The 23,139-nt window shown below is 43.2% G+C and overlaps 1 protein-coding gene across 15 annotated transcripts in view; it reads right to left on the reverse strand.

Annotated features, from left to right (window-relative positions):
* CASK (calcium/calmodulin dependent serine protein kinase) overlaps positions 1 to 23,139 on the reverse strand; it is a 407,176-nt gene that overhangs the window by 212,876 nt on the left and 171,161 nt on the right. For all 15 annotated transcript variants that reach the window (XM_038393382.2, XM_038393424.2, XM_038393399.2 and 12 more), the window contains exons 4-5: positions 17,664 to 17,741; positions 8,306 to 8,378 (exon numbers count right to left, since the gene is read on the reverse strand). In XM_038393382.2, the coding sequence (XP_038249310.1) occupies positions 8,306 to 8,378; positions 17,664 to 17,741 (151 nt within the window). The remainder of the gene's footprint in view (positions 1 to 8,305; positions 8,379 to 17,663; positions 17,742 to 23,139) is intronic.

Consider the following 23,139-nt stretch of genomic DNA (forward strand, 5'->3'; position numbering starts at 1 on the left):
CATTGCATCCTGCCTCCTCTCATCATGCTGATGCCACCTCTCCTCTCGCACGTCCCTCCTCTCCTCGTGGTCATTTTGTGCTTTCCTGGACTCTGACATTGTCTCCCTCCACACATTCTTCTGGGCTCTTTCAGAGTGGGAGGCCTGCATGAACTCAGAGAACATTTCATCGCGAGTGCGTTTTTTCCAGCTTCTAATCTTTGATAGCCTCTGGGACAGAGATGATACATGGAGTGTTGAAACAGTTGCAGCTGCGAGAGGGAAAAAAGGAAGATTAGTCTTTAAAAAGAGACATTTTAGAGAACAGTGGGTAGTCTCTTTCACAGTGACCCAAGCTGTTAACATTACATAGCACGTGTGCTTTCTTTACAAGGTCACATTTTGCTTCTTATATCAAGAGCCTGCCAGTATGGTGTGAGAGATCACAGACGCAGGGCCGGCAGGCAACAGAATTCGGCTTGCAGGCAGACATGGTAAGCCACAGTCTTTTGGCTTCTTTAACCTTCCTAACATGTGAGAATGGTTTCCAACAGCAGCACCCTCATTTCACATACCAAGCACCCGTTGGGTTGGCCCTTTAAAATGGGTTGGCCATTTAAAAGGAGGGGCTGCGGTTTTCGGGTTAACGTGCAGCACAAACCCAACTAATGCCCCCCCACAACCACCCAATTCTCTGGGATAATTGCTTTACCCCTCCCCCCACCGCGTGGCTAACAGCGGGGATGATTTCTGTTCAGCCACAGGCAAACAGCCCAGCAGCAACGGCCACCTCTGAATAAAATTTCCCTATTTCAACCAGGTGACCATGAATGGTATCACTCTCCTGAGGATAACAGAGAGATAAAGAACAGATGTTGCTTGAATGCCAGCAAACACCAGGACCATACACTGCCATGCTTTGTTATGCAGTGATTCCAGAATATGTGCTCCTGGCCTGCCATGGTAAAGTGTCCTATCATGGAGGACGGAATAAGGCTGCCCTCCCCAGAAACCTTTTGCAAAGGCTTTGGGAGTACATGCAGGAGAGCTTCATTGAGATGGCCCTGGAGGATTTCCGCTCCATCCGCACACACGTTAACAGACTTTTCCAGTAGTTGTACTGGCCGCGAATGCATCCCAAGTCTTCAGGGCAAATTAATCATTAAACACGCTTGCTTTTAAACCATGTATTATGTTTACAAAGGTACACTCACCAGAAGTCCCTTCTCCACCTTCTAGGTCCCTCTTCTAGGGAGCCCACCTTTGGTGGGTTGGAGGGTACTAGATCCAGGGTGAAAAACAGTTCCTGGCTGTCAGGGAAAACAGTTTCTCCGCTTGCTCGCTGTGCTTCAAGCTCCTCCTCATCTTCCTTGTCCCCAAAATCCGCATACCTGTTGCGCGAGAGTCCATCGACAGAGTCCGCACAGGGCTGGGGTAGCTGTAGGGGCACCCCCTAAAATGGCATGCAGCTCATCATAGAAGCGGCATGTCTGGGTCTCTGACCTGGAGCAGCTGTTTGCCTCTCTGGTAGGCTTCCCTGAGCTCCTTAAGGTTCACGTAGCACTGCTGCGGGTCCCTGTTATAGCCTCTCTCCTTCATGCCCTTGGAGATTTTTTCCAATATTTTGGTATTTCGTCTTTTCAAACTGAGTTCCGACAGCATGGATTTGTCTCCCCATACAGCAATCAGATCCAATACCTCCCATTCGGTCCATGCTGGAGCTCTTTTGCGATTCTGGGACTGCATGGTCACCTGTGCTGAAGAGCTCTGCATGGTCACCTGTGCTGATCAGCTCGCCACACTGGCCAAACAGGAAATGAAATTCAAAAGTTCGCAGGGCTTTTCCTGTTTACCTGGCCAGTGCATCTGAGTTGAGAGTGCTGTCCAGAGCGGTCACAATGGAACACTCTGGGATAGGTCCCGGAGGCCAATACTGTCGAATTGTGTCCACACTACCCCAAATTGGACCCAGCAAGGTCGATTTCAGTGCTAATCCACTCGTCAGGGAGGAGTACAGAAACCGGTTTTAAGAGCACTTAAAGTCGGAAAAAATGGCTTCGTAGTGTGGACGGGTGCAGGGCTAAACCGATCTAATGCTGCTAAATCCGACCTAAACTCATAGTGTAGACCAGGGCTTAGACACTCGTGGAGGTGGAGTTAAGTCAGCATAGCGGGGCAGTTACATCAGAGGGAGAAAAATTTAAGTGTAGACACTTCCGTAGTTAGGTCAACGTAAGCTGCACTGCGCTGACTTAGCTCAGTAGCATAGACCAGACTTGAGATGAATCACTATTTCTCTTCAATAACTGCTTGAACACTTTCAGATTTAAAAGACATATCAGCAGCTTGCATCTTGTTTTATCAAGTTTCACAAACTTTTCCATCTATTCAGATATGACTCAATAGAACTGTCAAGACTTCATGATGAATTCATCTCAGACACTCAAATATGTAACTCCAAAATCTTCAAGGTCACAAAAATATAGTAATCGAAATGTGCAGCTTTTGTTACTGCATATGTCATTCTTTTAACTGCCTTAAATATTGAATGTGAGAGAGAGTTCTTCTATAACTTACAGCATGTCTACACTTATGTGGATTGATGCTATGGCAATCAATCCACTGGGGGTCGATTTAGCAGGTCTAGTGAAGACCCGCTAAATTGACCACTGATCGCTCTCCTGTCTATTCTGGTACTCCACCAGAACGAGAAGCATAAGGTAAGTCAATGGGAAAATTTCTCCTGTCGACCCAGTGTGGTGTAGACACCGCAATAAGTAGACCTAGGCTACACTGACACCAGCTACATTATTCATGTAACTGGTGTTACGTAACTAAGCTTGACTTAACCCCCATAGTGTAGACCTTCCCTTAGTAATACAAGTACTATTTTCAATATTATAAATCCCAACATTGTTAATGAGAAACACAAGACTGTGGAGGCAGACAAAGGAATAGTTATATTTTTTTTTAAATTAGCTATATCTCTGACAGTTATGAATTGCAGAAGAGTCGCCCTGGTATTTCCTGCTTTTAGAGGAAGATTCCAGACTTATTTCAATTATTGAGAACATAGTGAAATCATTTTGGTGGCTTGCGCCCAACCCTGTCGCTAAATCTTGGGGTAAGCCTTAGTGCCTAGCATCTAGGACCTATGCTCAATTGCTTTGTAGACTTAATTGTGAAACATCTGGTAGTCTCAGATGCTGTCAATGGATGGATTTCCTCCCATCATTCTTCCTGGGAAACCCATCAAAAAAAGGCAATATTTATGGGGAATAAAACATGTGTACTGTGCAGAGACATAATAGTAGCTGAGTGCTTTATGCATATCAATACACCGGATGAAGGTTTTAACAGCATCTTTATACCTTAAATACCTGCAGCCTCCAGTGACTGATTCATGCTCAAGGTGATACCCCAGCACATACTCTCTTGATGTTATCTGCATTTGGTGATGTCCCCTCGCTGCATGAAATGAGGAAGACAGCCACAGCCTATTTTTTGAGGACCCACTCTTACCTCTTGGAATAGGGGATGTGGCTGGAGGCATTGAGGTTGGGGTGTGGCACATAGCATTGCAGAGATTCTGGGTAGCACTCTTACTTATAGGAAGCTGGAAACAAGCTGCCATAATTTAGATACGTTTGGGGGCTAAGTTATGATAGGGGCACGTCAGCCCCCAGAACAGGCCAGAATCAGGAAGGTACAAGTGTGTCTTGAAGCTACTTTAGCCCTATACTCCTTCTGGGCCAAAAGTTCGCTGCTGCATCTATTAGAAGCACAACCCAGAATCTCACCTGGGATGCATAAGAGGCTTTGTAACTGTTAGGCCCTATCTACACTAGAAAGCTGTTTTGCTTTAACTATATCAATATAGTTAAAGTGGTGTCAGTGGATACAGTGATATCATAGGAATAGTTTGGCCCCCCAAACAGAAGTGAGGCACGAAGGGTGCATGCGGGGCATGTGACTACCCTTTCCCGATTTCTGAGAGCGCTGAGCTGCTCTGCTTGCCCCGCTGCGGGCTCTGCCCTTCCACACTGCGCCTCCTGCCGGCATGTTTCTGGCTCGCTCGGCCCCTCTCCCCAACAGCCAGGGCCGGGTGGGGAGCAGAGAGGGCAGGACAGAGCTGCTTCTTCTGTCGAGGGTGGCCATTCCGGGTCACTGCCTCTGCAATTGGACGCCGCCTCCTGCCAGGTCCTAGTGCCCATTGTCATTGCCTTCTATGGGTATCCTTCATGGCCACCATCCTGTTTCCTGTACAATGGTGAGTGCCTGTGGCGGGGGGGGGAGGGGGAGGAAGGGGGCAGGGCAAGGGAAGCGGGGGAAAGGGGTGGGGTGGAGGAAGAGAAAGTGGGGAAGGGAGATGGGATGGGGAAGAGAATAGGGGAATGGGGCACAGGGGGAGGGGGCGAAGGCAGAGACAGTGGAGAGAAAAAGGGGGGTGGTAGGGAGAAGCGGGAGCCCAGCATGCATTCTCCCCTTGGCAGTGGCAGCAGCAGCAGCCCCAGCAGGAAGATGGCCACAGCAGCAGCACCTGAAGGCACCAGTAAGGCAGCATCACTGCAACAGCTGGTGCTGGAGTGGCCGCAACTCCTGCACTCAGGTTGCCACAGTGGATAGCAGCAGTTTGGGCTCTCCCATTAAGCTGGCCCGTGCCCTCCCCCAGCACTGGCAGTCCAGGTACCATTCCAGGCAGGGGGAAGAGAACAAGTGAGCAAGGGGAACTGGTTTTGGTGAGCATGCATGCTGCCTGCCCCCTAAAATATAGCAGTCAAATTATGCCTATGGTAAAAAGGCACTTTATATCAGCACAGTTATTTTCACACAGAATAGGGAATAACTATACTGGTATAACTGCATCCACTCTAGGGCTTGTACCAGTATACCTATATAAGGTGTTATTTTTTAAATCATATCCCTACCCAACAGTTATACCAGTATAACTTTCAAGTGTACAACAAGTTTTACTGAGTGAGTTGTAATCCAATACCTGCAAACTTTAAAAAGTGCAAAGTGGATAGAGCACTGGTAATCCTACATTCTTCAATACTTTATTTACCAAAAATCACATGCGCTTCATTCCACTTTATGGACAACATTTACTCAATCTTATTCAGCTAAAATGGACACTGGTCACTTAGACTGCTAGCTTCCTTTATAAACAACATTATCTGTATAGCGACACCTAGAGCTCTATCCTGAGGTATTGCAGTTAACTGAGAACTTAATATGCAAAATCAGTTTAAATTATTTATTCCAGTTAATTATACCTGTCTATGGTGAACTTTATTGGAAACAGCATTGCCTAGTCACTCAGTTTATTTCATCATTCTGCAGTTCTTTACTCTCCTCCATAGATTTTACTAATTAGATAATTATGTGGTGCTGACAAATCTTGCCACTTAACTTTATTTTATAAATGTAGAAGATGGTGAACAGGTAACACACTGCATATGTTAGTAACAATCTTAGGAACACCTCATTTTTAACCACTCTGCATTGAAGAGAGTGGTTCATTTATTTTTTAGATGTTTTAAATCTATGACAGGATTCTACCCCCTGAACATGAAATTACTATATTTCGACAATAGCTTCTTGAAGAACTTTTGGGTAAAGTGTAAATTACATTCACTGGCAGATGGGAACACTAGAAATGTTCAACCAACCATGCAATCTGATTGATATACTGTGTAACACAGGACCAGATTCAATAAAAACACTGCTTGATTTTGATAGTTTTAAAGTTAGATGACATGGAAAATGGTTATTTTACTGAATCTGGCCCTCAGTGCTTCATAATTTTTTATGTCAAGATTTCCCCCCTGAATACTAAAAACGAACAGTTCTGTCACGAAAACAAAGAGAGAGCAGATTACTATACTTGGGACACTTAAAGGTGAGGTTAATGTTGCACACAATGGCTAGTCTTTCTTTTCCTTATTGACTTTAACCACCACCACCCACCCACACCCACACCCACGAATGACTTATTCAGGCTTTAAAAGGATATCACCAGAGTCACAGAAATTTCACAATTCTGTGGCAGAGATTGCCATGCCACCTCTTGCCCTTTCCTTTTCTGTGGAATATAAGCTTTTTTTGTTTCTAGATAACTGAAAACAAGAATGGAGTCAGTGAAAACTGACCCAGCGTTGTTTTTGTGAGTCTGCATATCATATAAAAAGTAGCTATGAGAGGTTTGAACAGCCCCATTCATTTCAATTAGTTTTTTTTAAAAAAAACTCTGAAACCAAAACAGATACTATTTAGTTGTCAGCTATTTCAGTGTCCAGCATTTTAGCAAAGACATCCAGTTAACAGGCTTATCCCACAATTCCAAACAGTTTCCCAACCTAGGCCACTGAACAAATTACAGTGACAGCTGTGGTACTGGGCTATACTAGCATAATCTTGTAGTAACGTAGATTCAGTTTACAGCACTGGAAGGGGTTCTTCCAAAGCTGCAGGAGCTCCACATCCCCAACTGACGGAAGCATTCTTCCATCCACCTAGCTGCGTCATTGGACTGGAAGGGATCTTGAGAGGTCTTCTAGTCCAGTCCCCTGCACTCATGGCAGGACTAAGTATTATAATAAACTGTATGTTCTAATCCTTTGCAGATGAATCCTTCAGAAAAAACAAAAAGAAAAGGAGTACTTGTGGCACCTTAGAGACTAACAAATTTATTAGAGCATAAGCTTTCGTGAGCTACAGCTCACTTCATCGGATGCATTTGGTGGAAAAAGCAGAGGAGAGATTTATACACACAGAGAGAACATGAAACAATGGGTTTATCATACACACTGTAAGGAGAGTGATCACCCATTGTTTCATGTTCTCTCTCTCTCTGTGTGTGTGTGTGTGTGTGTGTGTGTGTAAATCTCTCCTCTGCTTTTTCCACCAAATGCATCCGATGAAGTGAGCTGTAGCTCACGAAAGCTTATGCTCTAATAAATTTGTTAGTCTCTAAGGTGCCACAAGTACTCCTTTTCTTTTTGCGAATACAGACTAACACGGCTGCTACTCTGAAACCTATCAGAAAAAACAGGTGTTCCACATGGGGGTCCTTCAATAACAAACAAACAAGTTTGGATGATATCCCTTCACATTTTGCTCATTTTTTCTTCTCCTTATCCTCCCTTTCCCTTCCTTCACTCCTCAGTTCTCCTCACCAGTACAGAAAGATGGTGTTAATGAAGTGAAACAGTCAAACATGTCTTACCTGAGAATTTTTTGTATGACTTACCACCACCACACCAAACTATGCTCAATATCTGAAGAGCTATGTAGTTCTACATAGATGCAGCTCTTTTTTTTTCCTGTGATGACTATCAAAGTTGCTTGCCTTAACAGTTTGTATGTTACACAAAGGGTCAACAAATGTACAGTTCCTGAATTGATGCGTTTTATCTACATAGGTTTGGAATGAAGTTTCTGTCAGGAAGCAGAATGTGATGGCTTACAGTTCTATGTTCACATCAAAGTGCTCAAACTGCCCATTGTCTCAGTATGGATGGAAACAACCTATTAGGGAAGACTGGTGGAAATAGCCATCTTAAAAATGAAATTCGCAAAAAAGGTTTCCTGTTAAAAATTTCTCACTAACACAACCGTTTATGTGAATAGCAACCAATAAGTTATTATGTACCATTAATGACCAGAGTCTTTGATCATAATCAGGGCCCTCCTTGCCTAGGCAACTGGAACTGACCAAAACTCACTCCAGAAGATTAGATTAATGAACATGGAAAACATGGAATTTTGATTATATACATAAATTGTTTTTAAAATGAAAAATTTTACTTTTCCAAATAATGTGTGCACATGTAAAGGATCTATTGATAATTGGGGAAATGTTTAGAAGAGTATTTTAAATTAGTTGGCTACCTTAAAAAAAGGTAATATAACAGACATTTCATTTAAGCACAAACATCTCTGGAGATTTAGTTTTTGCTGAACAGAGTCACAAAGATGAAGTAATTAAATCTTCCTACCAATTTCATTTTAATTTATACAATTTAGTAAATCTCAAATTTTCTTTAACAGGAAATTCACAAGCAGAAATTATATGAATATTCAGTACTCGGAAGCCATATAATGACTTTCAAATTAAATTACAGTCACATACATATTTAACATGTGAATAAAGAATTATTAAATATTTTTATGCTGACAAAAATCAAGAGATTTTCCTTAAAGTATCAATGTTACTAGCACCAATTATGTTTCTCCTGCATACAAACACCCATTTTACCCTAAATTACAGAGAGCTTTCAAAGTAGGCAGGATATGTTTATTGTGGAAATGAGAAAAGACTTACCTTCACATCCCTGTGAATTATGTTATTATCATGACAGTAACGTAGAGCTTCCAGGATCTGTCTCATGTAATGACTGTAAAAACAAAATATGTCTAAGACTATATAACAAACTTATGAAAAAATACTATATAAATATGGTGCACTCAGTTTTAAGCCTCCCACCTACAAAACTATCATTACAAAACTTACCTTTAAAGCCCTCAATTATAAAAATGCCAAGTGTTTGAGTGGGAATTATGTATTTAAAAGAATGAATAATAAAAATAAATTGTGAACACAAATGTTTCTAATAATTTCAAAATTTGAGGGGTATTTTGACCATTAAAAAGTACTTTTTTAGGAAAAACCCACCCACACAGTTAAAAATGTAATTTATAATAAAATAGGCTTATGCTAACAAAATAGAGTACAATATTACTACTATTAAAGTTCACATTCCTTTTTCCGAATATTCAATTATTTCTACTCATCCAAAAAAGAAACAGAATCACAGGTATAGGAATGAACACACTGCATAGCAATACATGCAAATCACAAATACACAAAGAAAAGATCAAAATGTTGTGTAAAATGTTAACAGCTAAGGTACAGAAGAAAACTGAAAATCAACTAGTTAAGTAAAGGATCATTCAGCCAGCTACAACAATTACATCATGAAATACTTTTGTGAAGACAATACATGTACACATGAATTTGCCAAATCCATGAATACATTTAATGGGCATTATATTTGCTTATTTTACATTTAGTATACACTAAATTATAACCTCAAGCAGGATTCATTTCAGACTGTGGGACTGTATTTTAGACTTGTAATCCTGATTCAATGTCACTTTTTTTTTTATTCCTATGGAACAGTAATGAATGCTAATAATAGGGGCACAGGAATTCTGCAAAAACTTGCATTAAATTCTACAGAACGTCCCTTCCTCAATTCTGCAGATCTCTTCGGAAAACGTGCCCTAGGGTGACCAGATGCCCCAATTTTATAAGGACAGTCCAGATATTTGGGGCTTTTTCTTACATAGTTGCCTATTACCCTCTACCACCTGTCCTGATTTTTCTCACTTACTATCTGGTCACCCTAATGTGCCCTGATCTGGGCGTCAGGAGACCTGGATTCATTCTGAGCTCTCCCACTGGCTCACTGGAATGACTGAGGGCAAATAATAATGTTTCAAATACATTAAGTTAATTTTTGATTTTGATACCCACAAGGTGCTAAGCACTCACAAATTCAACTGATGTCAGTAGGGGCTGTAGGTTGTCAGCATATCTCAGTTTGGGAACCCTTCTTTAAATTTTGGCCTGAAACTCTCAACACCTTGGTTTCCCCATCTGTGAAATAAATATTTTTTATATTTATTCACCTTTATAATGTGCTTTCAGATCTATCAACGAACAATACTATGTAACTCTATATAAGCAATGAAAATTATACTGAATTGTATAGGGAACTATTAGTATTTTTAGGTAATTTTAACTAAGTGATCATTTTGCTTCAGACAATTGTTTCTAACTCATCCCCTTCCTTTCCTTTCTCAAAAGCTTTTATACCCGATTCTAGATTTTATGGTCCTAGATTTTCACTCTACCTCTCACTTCACTCAATTGCTTTGCAACATGATTCTGCAGAATGCCCCTTAAAATTAATCTAACCACAATGGACACAGCATGCTAGCTTGATTTTCTACTAGAATCGTCAATAGTAAAAGTCAAATCGATAAGCTACTTGGCAGCATTCTGAGGTAAAAATTCAAGTTTACAAAATACATTACCTAAACTCTATCACTAGAGACAACATAGAGCATACAAGGGAAGTCGTATTAGTGCATGATGAAACAATGAAAAGTATGTTGTGCATTTTCTTCCCACTCCGCACAACTCAGATAAAGTCAAAACAGAGGCCTTCACACCACTACCTAACCTGGGCAAACTTTTTTGCACGAGGGCCACATCTGGGTATGGAAATTGTAAGGCGGACCATGAATGCTCATGAAATTGAGGTTGGGATCGGGAGGGGGTGAGGGCTCTGGCTAGGGCTGTGGGCTCCAGGGTAGGGCCAGAAATGAGGAGATCAGGGTGTGGGAGGGGGCTCTGGGCTGGGGTGCAGGAGGGTGCTGGGAACAAGGGCTTTGGGAGGAGGGGGATCAGGGCTGTGGCAGGGGCATGGGCACGGTGTGGGGCTCTGGGGATGAGGGGTTTGGAGTGCAGGAGGGTGCTCCGGGTTGGGACTGAGGATTTCGGAGGGTGGGAGGGGGATCAAGGCTGGGGCAGGGAGTTGGCTCAGGGTGCAGGCTGAGAGCGGTGCTTACCTCAAGCAACTCTGGGAAGCAGCAGCATGTCCCCCCTCTGGCTTCTACGCGGAGGCACGGCCAAGAGGCTCTGCTGTGCGCTGCCCCGTCCACAGGCGTAGCTCCTGCAGCTCCCATTGGCAGCTGTTCCTGGCCAATGGGAGCTGCAAGGGCGACGCTAGCATGCAGAGTGGAGGCCCCTGGCTGCCCCATGCATAGGAGTCTGAAGAGGGACATGCCACTGCTTCTGGGAGCCACGTGGAGCGGCCCCCTGACCCTGCTCCCCAGCTGGAGCTCCACAGCAGGGCAAGCCCCTGACTCTGCTCCCAGTGGGAGCTTGATGGCCATATTAAAACGGCTAGCAGGCTGGATGCGGCCCACATGCTGTAGTTGCCCACCCCTGACCTAACCAGTCTTAGGATAAAAAAAGCAGCTGACCATCAGACTTGATAGAGTTTGTGGATTAACTAATGTTTTCAAGGAATTAGGTAAATCTTGGCTTGAAGTTGCCATCTTTTGGGACTGAAAATATTTGAATTTATTTTGGAAGAGTTTTCAAATGTTAGGATTTAAGTTAATGAAAATCCTTTCAAGGATACAGAATAGCAAGTTCCAGGCAGTGGTTGGGGCACTGCACAATAAGAGAGATGTGATCTAAACTTGGCCTGGACTCTATTTGAGGAGCCCATATTCATTGCTGCACCATCTAAATTCAGCCTGGATCAGAGCTTTTCACTCTTGAGATCCCAAAGCTGAACTCCTTCAGTTGTTTTCATTTCCTTTGTAATGCCAAGTTTATATCAGCAAAAGAATACAAAGGCTTTCTATCATGTACAAATCAGATATGCATTGATTTGCTCAGCTACAGGCTTGTCTGTGGATCATCAGCACCACAAGCAATAAATCTGCGACCTGATTTTCGGAAGTGATGAGCCCATGTAAATCCCAATGAAGTCAATGGAGACTACAGATGCTCATCTCCTTTGAAGATCAGGCTACTAGCTTTTAGTAGTTCACTCCTAGGACATTTCCCTAAGGCACTTGTTGCAATTGCCTCTGAAGTCTTTCATTCCATAGGTGTTAACAGCTTTGATACTCTGCTAGGGTTGCCAGGTGATTGGTTTTCAACCAGAACCCCCAGTCAGCACCGCTGACCGGGCCGTTAAAAGTCCGGTCAGCGGTGCTGCGGGCTAAGGCGGGCTAGTCCCTACCTGTCCTGGCACCACGCTGTGCCATAGAAATGGCCAGCAGGTCCAGCTCCTAGGCGGGGAGTCACAGGGCTCCATGAGCTGCCCCCATCTCGAGCACGGGCTCCGCACTTCCATTGGCCGGGAACCATTGGGAGCTGGGGGACAGGGGGGGCAGTGCCTGCGGGAGAGAAAAGCACACCTAGACTCCTGGCACCCCCCACCTAGGAGCCAGATCTGATGGCTGCTTCTGGTGTGCTGTGCGGAGCCAGGATAGGGTGGGAGCCTACCTTAGACCCCCTGAACCGCTGACTGGGAGCCACCCGAGGTAAGCCTGTGCCCCAATCCCCTGTCTTGTGCCCCCTCTTCCACCCCAAAACCCTCATCCCCAGTCCCACCCCAGAGCCTGCACCCCCAGTCCAGAGCCCATACCCCTTTCTGCACCCCAACCCCCTGCCTCCACCTGCAGCTCCCTCCCATACTCCAAATCCCTCGCCTCCCCACCAGCCTGGAGCACACTATTGCACCCCAAACCCCTCATCCCCAGCCCCACCCCAGAGCCTGCAGTCCCAGCCAGAGCCCTCACCCCCTCCAAATCTCTGCCCCAGCCTGAAGCCCCCTCCCGCACCCTGAACCCCTCATTTCTGGACTCATACCGGAGCCTGGACCTGCAGTTAGAGCCCTCACACCCTCCCACACCCCAACCTCCTGCCCCAGCCCAGTGAAAGCGACTGAGGGTGGGAGAGAGTGAGCCACAGAGGGAGGGAGAATGTAATGAGCAGGGCGAGAGTGTTCAGTTTTGTGTAATTAGAAAGTTGGCAACCCTATCTGCAATTTATTTTAATCTTGTGTTTCTAAATTAGAAATTGAATTAAGTAACTGTATGAAAAGTGCTAAACAAGTAAAGAAACTTTTGGATCTTCCACTGTATTTGAGAGAGCAATATAGTAATAGGATCTTCTTGTAGCAAAGGGACAAATTATCAGCTTCCATGCAGTTCTCATGAGCAGAGACGCCATGTACACTGAGGTAATAAATTCTAAAATCTACACCCACTTAGCAAGGAACTGTTTTTATTTAAAAGTTTCTCACACTTCTTTGCAAATTGCACATGGTATTTGTCTCAAGCAGGAGAAATGTATCACATACTTATTTCACTGGAGTCTATACACAGTGAGAAAGTTAGGCAAGCACCCAAGTAAGGACAAATATTTTGAACGTTAGTCTCTGAAATTGAGTCAATTTAAAATTTAGGGTTGGATAGTTAAAACCTTAAAATAAGCTAAGTAAGCTATTATTTGACTGCATGACCATCACAACACAGAATATGCACTACTGTCAGAATCAATTATACATAAAATTTTGTAAATCAAAAGTATTAAGATAGAAATGAGGTTATATTAAAATGATTTACTTGACAACCTTCCTACAAAATAGAGGAAGGGACAGTCACAGCCTCAAGAAGTCTATATTAAGAAGTAAACAATACCTTTTATTTATAGACATCCAACGGATGAACACAGGATTCATCACAAGTTCTGATCTTGGTTCCTCAAATTCTGTGATTATCCCATCTGTTTAGCACTTTGACCTCTCACAGAACCCAATATATCATGCACATTTAAAGGGCATATTAATGAAAAGACACCACATTATAAAATAATATCTTCTAGGGAAACAACAAGTCTTTCCAATACTTGTCAATCAATTCACTTTATTACAACATGGTGGGGATTTAGAGCCACTTTTTGGCAGGCCTTATGTTCACGTCAACACATATCCAGTTCTCCAAAGGACAGTCTTCCAAAGCAGCAAATAGTTCACTGAGAAGCGTCAGATTACACAAGTATATAAAAGGTTGTTACAAGGAGGAGGGAGAAAAACTGTTGTTCTTAACCTCTGATAGGACAAGAAGCAATGGGCTTAAATTGCAGCAAGGGAGGTTTAGGTTGGACATTATGAAAAACTTCCTAACTGTCAGGGAGGTTAAGCACTGGAATAAACTGCCTAGGGAGGTTGTGGAATCTCCATCACTGGAGATTTTTAAGAACAGGTTAGACAAACACCTGTCAGGGATGGTCTAGATAATACTTAGTCCTGCCTTGAGTTCAGCCGACTGGACTAGATGACCTCTTGGGTTCCCTTCCAGTCCTATGATTAGATAGAACTACATTTAAATTCCAATCAATCGAGATCAGGGAGAATTTCAATGTAAAGGTTTATTTTGTGCGTGCACACACACACACACACACTTCAGTACACAACAGAATTTCTTTGGTGTCTACAGTTTTAGAACTCGGGGGCACATCCACAGCAGACTCCGCTATTAGGTTTTCTGCTCAGTCTACAGAGGCTTTGGCTATTCAGTGAACTATGAAGTATGTTTCTTTTATTTATATGTGTAATACTGTGTGTACATTTAAGAATCCAAAAGACTGAACAAAGATTTTATGAAGCTACAAAGTCTAGAAAAATGAGCCCAAAACTAGGAGCCCAGAACTTATGAGTTCCACTCCCAACTCCAACTAACTGACTTGCCTTATCACTCAAACAGATTTCTACAAAAATCTATGCCCACAGTTTCAGTTACCATCTTTTGCTGACAACTCAACTGTTCATCTCCACTCCTGAACTTGGCCCCTCTGGTCCAATCTCATATCACTTCCTTTCTCATTTATATTTTTTTGGACATCACACCATTTTTTCAAGTCAAAAGTGAAACTAAGCATCTTGTCTTCTTTTAAAACATCTCCTGTTTCTATTTTCACTTTCTCTTTTTTACAACTTCATCACCTTCCTGGTCAAGCTCTGGGTCATTTTCAACTCTACTCACCTCCTTTATTTCTCATATCTAGACTTGCACAGAAGTGCATAAATTTCTCCTCTTATAGCTCCCAAATTTGCTACTTTATCACACTCACTGCTAAAACTCTTGCATGCTATCATTTCTCACTTAGAGAACTATAACCTTCTCCTTTCCAGCATCCTTGTCTCTTATTGTACAGCTCAAATACACTCAATTTTAAAAGTTATTTTTCTTTCCCAACCCTCCGATCATGTCAGCCTCCTTGGAACCTCCCTGCTGGCTTCTTCTCTCATTCTAAATCAAGTTTAAACTCCACTGCAAAGGATTCTATGATCCTAATCAGTTTCTTTCTGTAGCCCCTTCCAGGACAAACTTTTATAATAGCCTTTACTTCAAAGCAAATATCAATTTCTGCATGATTCAAAGGCCTTACTGGCAGAGCTGACTGCAAAAAGAAACTGACTAGAATTATTGCAAGGTCTTTGCAGTTAACTTTCAGTATAAAGAACTTGATACAGATAAAAACTGACTAATACTAGTCAGTGTAAATCTGCCTGAAACTCTTTTCACAGAAAGTTGCAAACGGAAGCAACCTATGTTGCTTGTCATTTTGCTTACTTGTTGCCTCAGGCTACCTTGCCTATGTTACCTATGCTTAAAACAAGCACTTTCCCTATAAGTTTGATTCATTAGGTGGCACTCTTGCCCTACACCGAACTAATGCCAAGCAGAGTGTTAAGTGCTGCTGATTTTCGAACAAGTAAAATTAGTGTCCTTACGCACTGTGGTCCTTAAAGATTCTAAAGACTTGTCTACAATTAAAGGACTACAGGGGCAGAGCTGTGCCACTGTAACACTCCAGTTCAGACCTAAGATGACGGGAGGGGTTCTCCCATTGGTGCAGGTAATCTACCTCCCTGAGAGGTGGTGGTTCTGCTGTTGACCTACAGCTGTGTACATGGGGACCTGAGTCAGCTTAACTACACCACTCGGGAGTGTAGATTTTTCATACCCTGAGCGACGCTGTTATGCCAACCTAATTTTCTAGTGTAGACCAGGCCTAAGTAAGGAATTTAGGCCCAACAGCCTGGCTAAATTATAGTCTGAATAACTGCTTCCTTGTCTTCCAAATTCTATTGTTTCAACTGAACACAATATATTTTAAAATTTATTTCTTGTTCTAAACTGTTGCATAATGTTATTGAGTGCTGTTAAGTAGTTGCTGAGACCATCCCAGCAGCTCCATAGTTAAGACTGTATTATGTATTTCACAAAAGAGTTTAAATCCCTTAAATTACTGTTAAACCTCACACAGATCATTGCCAAACTTGCATAAATTTAAAAGAGGATAAACATCAGTATTCTAGATAATTTTCACAGTATATTCAGTTGTTGTTTGCTTAGAATTCTCAACATGAATAATTTATTTTGGAATCCCCCCCCCCCCCAATAAGTCTAATGTTTTTGTGTCTGCATGGCTTAGTTTCAACACTTACATATTTCTAATTTTCTGCATTAGCTAATCCTGTAAAACATACCAGCATTGTAGGATTTTGGGGGAAAAAGTGTGAAGTGTAAACAAAGATATGACAGTATCTGACATACTTTTTTCAGATATCAAGGAAGCAGATGGAGAACGTTTCTCTGCTATGGGCTTCCTGGCACAGAAGAAAGGAGCAGGAGTCAATGATTGCTGAAGCCGACTAAGCCCAGCATGGGCTACAGGGAGCAGAGCATGCCAGGATGAACACATTAGTAAATAAGTAGGCAGGGGACAGGAACACTTTTCTTTACCTGACAGATCTACTATGGCTTGTTAGAGTGGAATATTGGTGCTGAGAACCATAGCAGATCTATCCAGTGGAAAAGGCAGTAAAATTTTCAGTGCTACAGCAGGGAAAGGCACTCAATGCTCTTTAGCCACCCACAGGGGGTCCCCTCTACTCTTTGCTGCTGCACATAGCCCTTCCTGCGACTTGCTCCCTTACAGCTCCATACCTTCTCATTCTTAGCTCTGCTCCCTCCTCAGCCCTACTCCATCGCTTTTCCATGCATGGAACTGTTATGATTTGCAAGAAAGGAATCCTGGTGCTGCAAGTTATTGCAGTTTAATTCAGCGGAGAAGCCAAAAAAGCATTATGCTGAGGCAGGGAGTGAAGAAGCAGTCAGAGGTGTGCCTCATCTCCAGAACAATGGCAGGAAACCAGGGTTTAAAGTGAAACCTCTGGCAGCTCAGGTTGTTCAGGACTGTTTTTTAAAATACTTGGCCAAAATGGGGCATCCGGCAGGTGAGAGTTTTACAGGTACCCAAGAGGAGTCCATGGAAGTAGGTAAATTTTAAAAAGAACACTCAATTGAATATTAGCAATATGGGATTTCTTTGTCCTTTAACAACTTTGAGTTCACTTTCATTTTAGGCTACCATGCAACTACAAAAATTAAAAAATTAAATGGGTTAGAAACACAGTTACAGGGATAAGCGTGACACTACTAAAAGCTGCTGAATGTGCCAGCAGTAAAACAAAATGCTTAGTCCCACCAGGCCCATTAGCTATCAAATCCCACTCAGTGTGACACCCATAAAAAGGCAAAGTCTTAAATATTGACTTTGAAATAGCATGCTATCCAACAATCACATCAACCATTAAGAAGCACAGCTCATGTATGAGGGACTGCTACAGTTTCCTTTAAAACACGCTACTATAGATCTCCCTGTAACAGTGGTTCTCAAACTTTTGTACAGTGACCCCTTTCACACAGCAAGCCTCTGAGTGCGACCCCCCATATAAATTAAAAAAACCCACATTTTTTTTATATTTAACACTATTATAAATGTTGGAGGCAAAGTAGGGTTTGGGGGGTGGAGGCTGACAGCTCGTGACCCCCACATATTAACCTCATGACCACCTAGATGGTCATGACCCCCAATTTGAGAACCCCTGCCCTATAAGAATCTGTGTAAACAGACTTATAGTGTTTCTATTTCTAACCACAAATTACTGCAACTGAAATGACTTATTCCACCTCCTCCTCTTTAGCTCGAGGGATTAGTTAAAAATTAGAGTACATACCTGGCTACGGCTTCACTGTACACAAAACCAGCATCTGCTCTCTTTACAATTTCAAAACACAGATCTGCTCCATCCATACTGTGGGTAGAAAGATGAAAAATGTTCTTGTAAGAAAACAGATAATAGGCTGCCAAGTCAAACTACATTAAAATATTTCAGAAATATGTTCCATTTGTATAATGCTCATATCAAAAGTGCTTTAGATGTATGTACAATTCATAATTAAACAAAACTCATTTAGCAACTATATCCAAACTGTCATGTCAACTAAAAATTCAACCCAAAACATCTCAGGTGCTCAACACTCTCACTCCTACCCCAACTGCATTAAAAGTCTGGGAAAGTAGCGAGCCTTTACAGCATTGGTGCACAAACTTTTTGCACAGGAAGGCCACACAAATCTAAGAATGAACTTGTGTGGGTCAAACAGATTCTACATACTTTAGTAAGATGTAAAGTCACCTGTATTGATTTATATTTTAAGTTCAGCTTGTTTCAGATGTACTTAGATAGAAACAACTTATGTACAGTATTGTTTATTTATACATTTGTGTAAAGTAAAATGACGTAAACATGACGACAAACTGCTAATGAATCAAACATTAATATATAGTGTTGAAGCAGGCTGTGGGCCTTCTGAAATGCTCTTGTGGGCTGTACGTTGGCCCCCCCCACTTTACAACAGATTCAGGCTCAGTCAGACCTAGGGGGGAAACTAATTCTAGAACCAACATCTTGCCAACAAAAGCATCCTACCAGCAGGTCCTTGAGGGCCAAAGGACTTGTCTGCTCAGCCAATCCAACTGATTTAATCAGTCACGGTTAGATGCAGTCTCTCCAGTACACAGGCCCAGACCATAGAAGGACTTTATAGGTTAGAAATCAATAACCTGAACACTGAGAAATGAACTAGAAAGCCAGCACAGTTCTGGAGCACTGATGATGTAATATTCAACATGTGGGAAGCTCCTTTAAAAAGGACAGGTGTCCACATTTTGCACTAGCTTAAGCTAAGTGATCTTCAAAGGGTACCCCAATGTACAGTTCTTTACAGTAATTCAGCTGGAAATAGAGGCATGGATGACTATGGCAAGATCCATGTCCAGGACAAATGGCTGCAATCTCCTACTTCAGAGCAAATGGAAAAAGCCCTCTTGGCTACTGATGCTATCTGTAGTTGGATAGACAGCTGGAGGGCCCAAAACTTACAGACTTTAAGTTAAGAAGGGACCATCATGACCATCTAAATCTGACCTCCTACACATTGCAGGCCACAGAACCTCACCCATTCACTCCTGAAATAAACCCCTAACCTCTGGCTGAATTACTGAAGTACTCAAACCATGGTTTAAAGACTAAGTTATAGAAAATTCACCATTTACACTAGTTTAAACTTGCAAGTGACCTGTGCCCCATGCTGCAGAGGGAGGTGAAAAACCCCAGGGTCTCTGCCAATCTGACCAAGGGAAAATTCCTTTGCAACCCCCAATATGTCAATGAATTAGACCCTGAGCATGTGGCAAAACCCACCAGCCAGACACCTGGGAAAGAATTATCTGTAGTAACCCAGAACCCTCCCCATCTAGTGTCCTATCACCCATCACTAGAGATATTCACTGCTAGCAGTCGCAAATTGGCCACATGGTATTGTAGGCAGCCTCATCATACCACCTCCTCCATAAACTTATCAAGCACAGTCTTGAAGCCAATTAGGTTTTTTGCCCCCACTGCTCCCCTTGGAAGGCTGCTCCAGAACTTCACTCCTCTGATGGTTAGAAACCTTCACCTAATTTCAAGCCCAAACTTGTTGATGGCCAGTTTATAGCAATTAAAGGACTACAGGGGCAGAGCTGTGCCACTGTAACACTCCAGTTCAGACCTATGCTGACGGGAGGGGTTCTCCCATTGGTGCAGGTAATCCATCTCCCCGAGAGGTGGTGGTTCTTCTGTTGACCTACAGCTGTGTACATGGGGACCTGAGTGGCTTAACTACACCACTCGGGAGTGTAGACTTTTCACACCCTGAGTGACACAGTTATGCCAACCTAATTTTCTAGTGTAGACCAGGCCTAAGAAAGGAATTTAGGCCCAATAGCTTGGCTAAATTATAGCTATGAAAATTATTCAAGCCCAATAGCAAGGATGTTTAATGAATCTGTAAACTCAGGGGTCATACCCTATGACTGGAGAATTGCTAATATAGTTTCTATTTTTAAGAAAGGAAAAAAGTGATCCAGAAACGACCGGCCTGTTAGTTTGACTTCAATTGTATGCAAGATCTTGGAACAAATTTTGAAATAGAAAGTAGTTAACGACATAGACGTTAGCGGTGAGTGGGATAAAAACCTAGATTAGAAACTAACAAATTGCAGGCCCACATCCCAACTCTTAGTTGAAGGGGCAGATACCACATCTGCCAGTACTCCATCTTCCCCACAAATCATCAACTTTATCTTATCCAGATTTAGGTTCAGCGATCTAGCTCTCATTCAAGCCTCAACCTTGGCCAGACAGGGGAAGCTAAGCAACCACAGTATTAGTCAAATTAAACGAAGACACACAGCAGTGTTCGCAAAATACTAGTGGTAGTGCAACCCATACCAAAACTGCATCTCCCTTACTGCTCTTGTATATACGCTGAACAAGAGGTGTGAAAAAGACAGAATCTTATGATACCATACACAACAGGGCCCTCAAAGCAAACATCCAGTTACACATTATTATCCTACAAGTCCTTTCACATAGGAAAAAATGAAGCTACACAAGTGTAACTGTATTTACACCAGGGACTGCAGTCATATGCAAGGCAATCTCATTCCGATACCGTATTCCAAGGAGGGAATTCTATTCAAACTGAATTTTAAATAGAAACTTTCAGCCATATATTCCAAAAAGGCAACAGTCTCTTCAGCTAGTATTCTCATAGGGATGATGTAGAAGTCAAGCAGATAGTTTAGCACCCCTATAGGTTCCCTGAGGTGCACTTGCAAACAACTGCAGTGCACATTGCATTGTTTACTCTGTTCACTGGTTCCCTGTCTTTTCCCCTACCTAACTGCCCACTGAGAGACAAGGTGGATGAGGTAATATCTTTTATTGAACCAACTTGTTGGAGAGAGAGAGAGAGACAAGTTTTCGAGTTACACAGAGCTCTTCTTAAGGTATTCAGATATTCTCTAATATCCTGGGACTGACATGGCTACAACTACTTGCCTATACTTTCTAAGCCCTGGTCTACACTATAAACTTATGTTGGTATAACTACATTGCTCGGGGTGCGGAAAATCCTCACCCCTGAGTGACACAGTTATACCGACCAAACAACCCCTGGTGTAGACAGGGCTATGTCGATGGGAGGGTTTCTCCTGTGGACACAGCTACCCCTTCTTGGTGAGGTGGAGTACCTATGCTGATGGGAGAAGCTCTCCTGTTGGTCTAGGTAGTGTTTACACTAAGTGCTACAGCAACGCCGCTGCAGCGCTGTAAGTGTACACAAGCCCTACGGTAATCTAATTTTCAATGAGACGTAGAAAGTCACTTGTGGATTCATGGATAACATTGCTTTTATACACATCAGACTATAAATAAGCTTCCATTTGTCAGCAGTACAATATTCTCTAGAACTAAGGAGACTGACTGAGATTTATATATTATTTACATCCATTGCTTAACAGCATGTCAACAAAGTTTACACATCCAAGCTTTAGCAGACCAAGAGAGACGCAAGTATCAGCATAGAAGACCCTTTATGGAAAGTGACCTGTAAGCAGTTTTCCTTACTATCATTTAAACTAGTGCAGGGGTGGGCAAACTTTTTGGCCTGAGGGCCACATCAGGGTTCCAAAACTGTATGGAGGGCTGGGCAGGGAAGGCTGTGCCTCCCCAAACAGCCTGGCCCCCGTCCCCTATCTGCCCCTCCCACTTCCTGCCCCCTCAGAATCCCTGACCCATCCAACCTCTCCCGCGCTCCTTGTCCCCTCCTGGGATCCCCCCACCCCATATCCATCCCCTGGAACCCCACCCCCTATCCAACCCCCCCTGCTCCCTGTCCCGACTACCCCCGACCTCTATCCACACCTCCAGCCCCTGACAGGCCTATCCAACGCCCCCGTTCCCCGCCCCCTGACCGCCCCCACCAGAACCTCCACCCCCGCCCCGACAGGTTTCCCGGGACCCCCTGCCCTCTTACCATGCTGCTCAGAGCAGCAGGAGCTCACAGCCACGCCGCTGTGTTGCCCAGCAGGAGTGGCAGACCAGAGCACTGGCGGTGCAGCGATCTGAGGCTGCAGGGGAGGGAGACAGCAGGGGAGGGGCCAGGGGCTAGACCTCCCTGGCCGAGAGCTCAAGGGCCAGGCAGGACAGTCCTGCGGGCCGGATGTGGCCTGTAGTTTGCCCACCTCTGAACTAGCGAGTTACAGATCTGAAAGCCTGCCTCTCCCCTGATGCAGTGCTTCTGCAGTTGTGATCAATTGAAGATGCCTGTCTTTCTTAAGCCTTTGGAAAGGGAGGCTGAAGTGTAAGGGTAGTTGAAAGTGGAGTAGGTATGATTATTCAAGCACCTCCAACTGATCATAACTACAGAGGCACTGCATCAGGGGAGAGGCAGACTTTCAGGCATCCAGTTTTCCAAGCCATCCAGAAACTAAAAGGCATCCAGTTCAGATCACAGTGCCATGCTTTCAACACAAAGCTCCACTTAAGTGCACAGATGTAACCTACACAACTTCAACTCCTAGGATGAACCCATATGTAGAGTGTGCTGTAAGTGGACAAAACTATGGATAACTGTAAAAAGTCTGCAATCAAAGGAAACTTGCACTCATCTTACCAGGAAAAAATCCTATTGGCCACAGCTGCTATTTGAGCATCCAGTAGCAACATCAGAGTTAACTAGCCCTACAAACTGTAAAACTGTATTAGGGTATTTCTAGTTTTCCCCTATACTGCAATATTACATCAGTCTTGTCAGTCTTAATTTGCCCTTAAGCAAACCCCAATCTTTTACAGAGAGAAAGTCATGCATGGCACTCTGTACTGCAATGCCATAGCCAGATATGATGCAGATGATGTAAAGCTGGGCGTCAGCTCTCCTGAGACACCTCTGCCAATGTCTCCTTCTAACCCTCCTACAGGTCTATGTTGAGCTAGACAAGTGACGAAGTAGAACCCTGAAGGATCTTTGGCATGACATTCTTCAGAATAACTACTTAGACCTCTCATGAAGAAGCATAGAAGCCACACAAGAGTGACTCTATCCAGACATGCTAGGAATTGCAGATGAATCAAAATCAGTGGTATCAAAGACAGATGTCAAAGAGCAATGTCAGAGCTAAAAGAATCACTTAGGACACATTTCCCTCATGTATAACTAAGATGAGATAATAGACTAGTGCCCATAGTGTAAATAATTAAATACCACCACCAGTTTCCATCCTATAGCCATACCTAAAACTTTATTTACTGAGGTGAGGGAAAT

This window comes from Dermochelys coriacea, chromosome 1 (assembly GCF_009764565.3).
Source record: "Dermochelys coriacea isolate rDerCor1 chromosome 1, rDerCor1.pri.v4, whole genome shotgun sequence".
In the NCBI taxonomy this organism is placed as follows: domain Eukaryota; kingdom Metazoa; phylum Chordata; order Testudines; family Dermochelyidae; genus Dermochelys; species Dermochelys coriacea.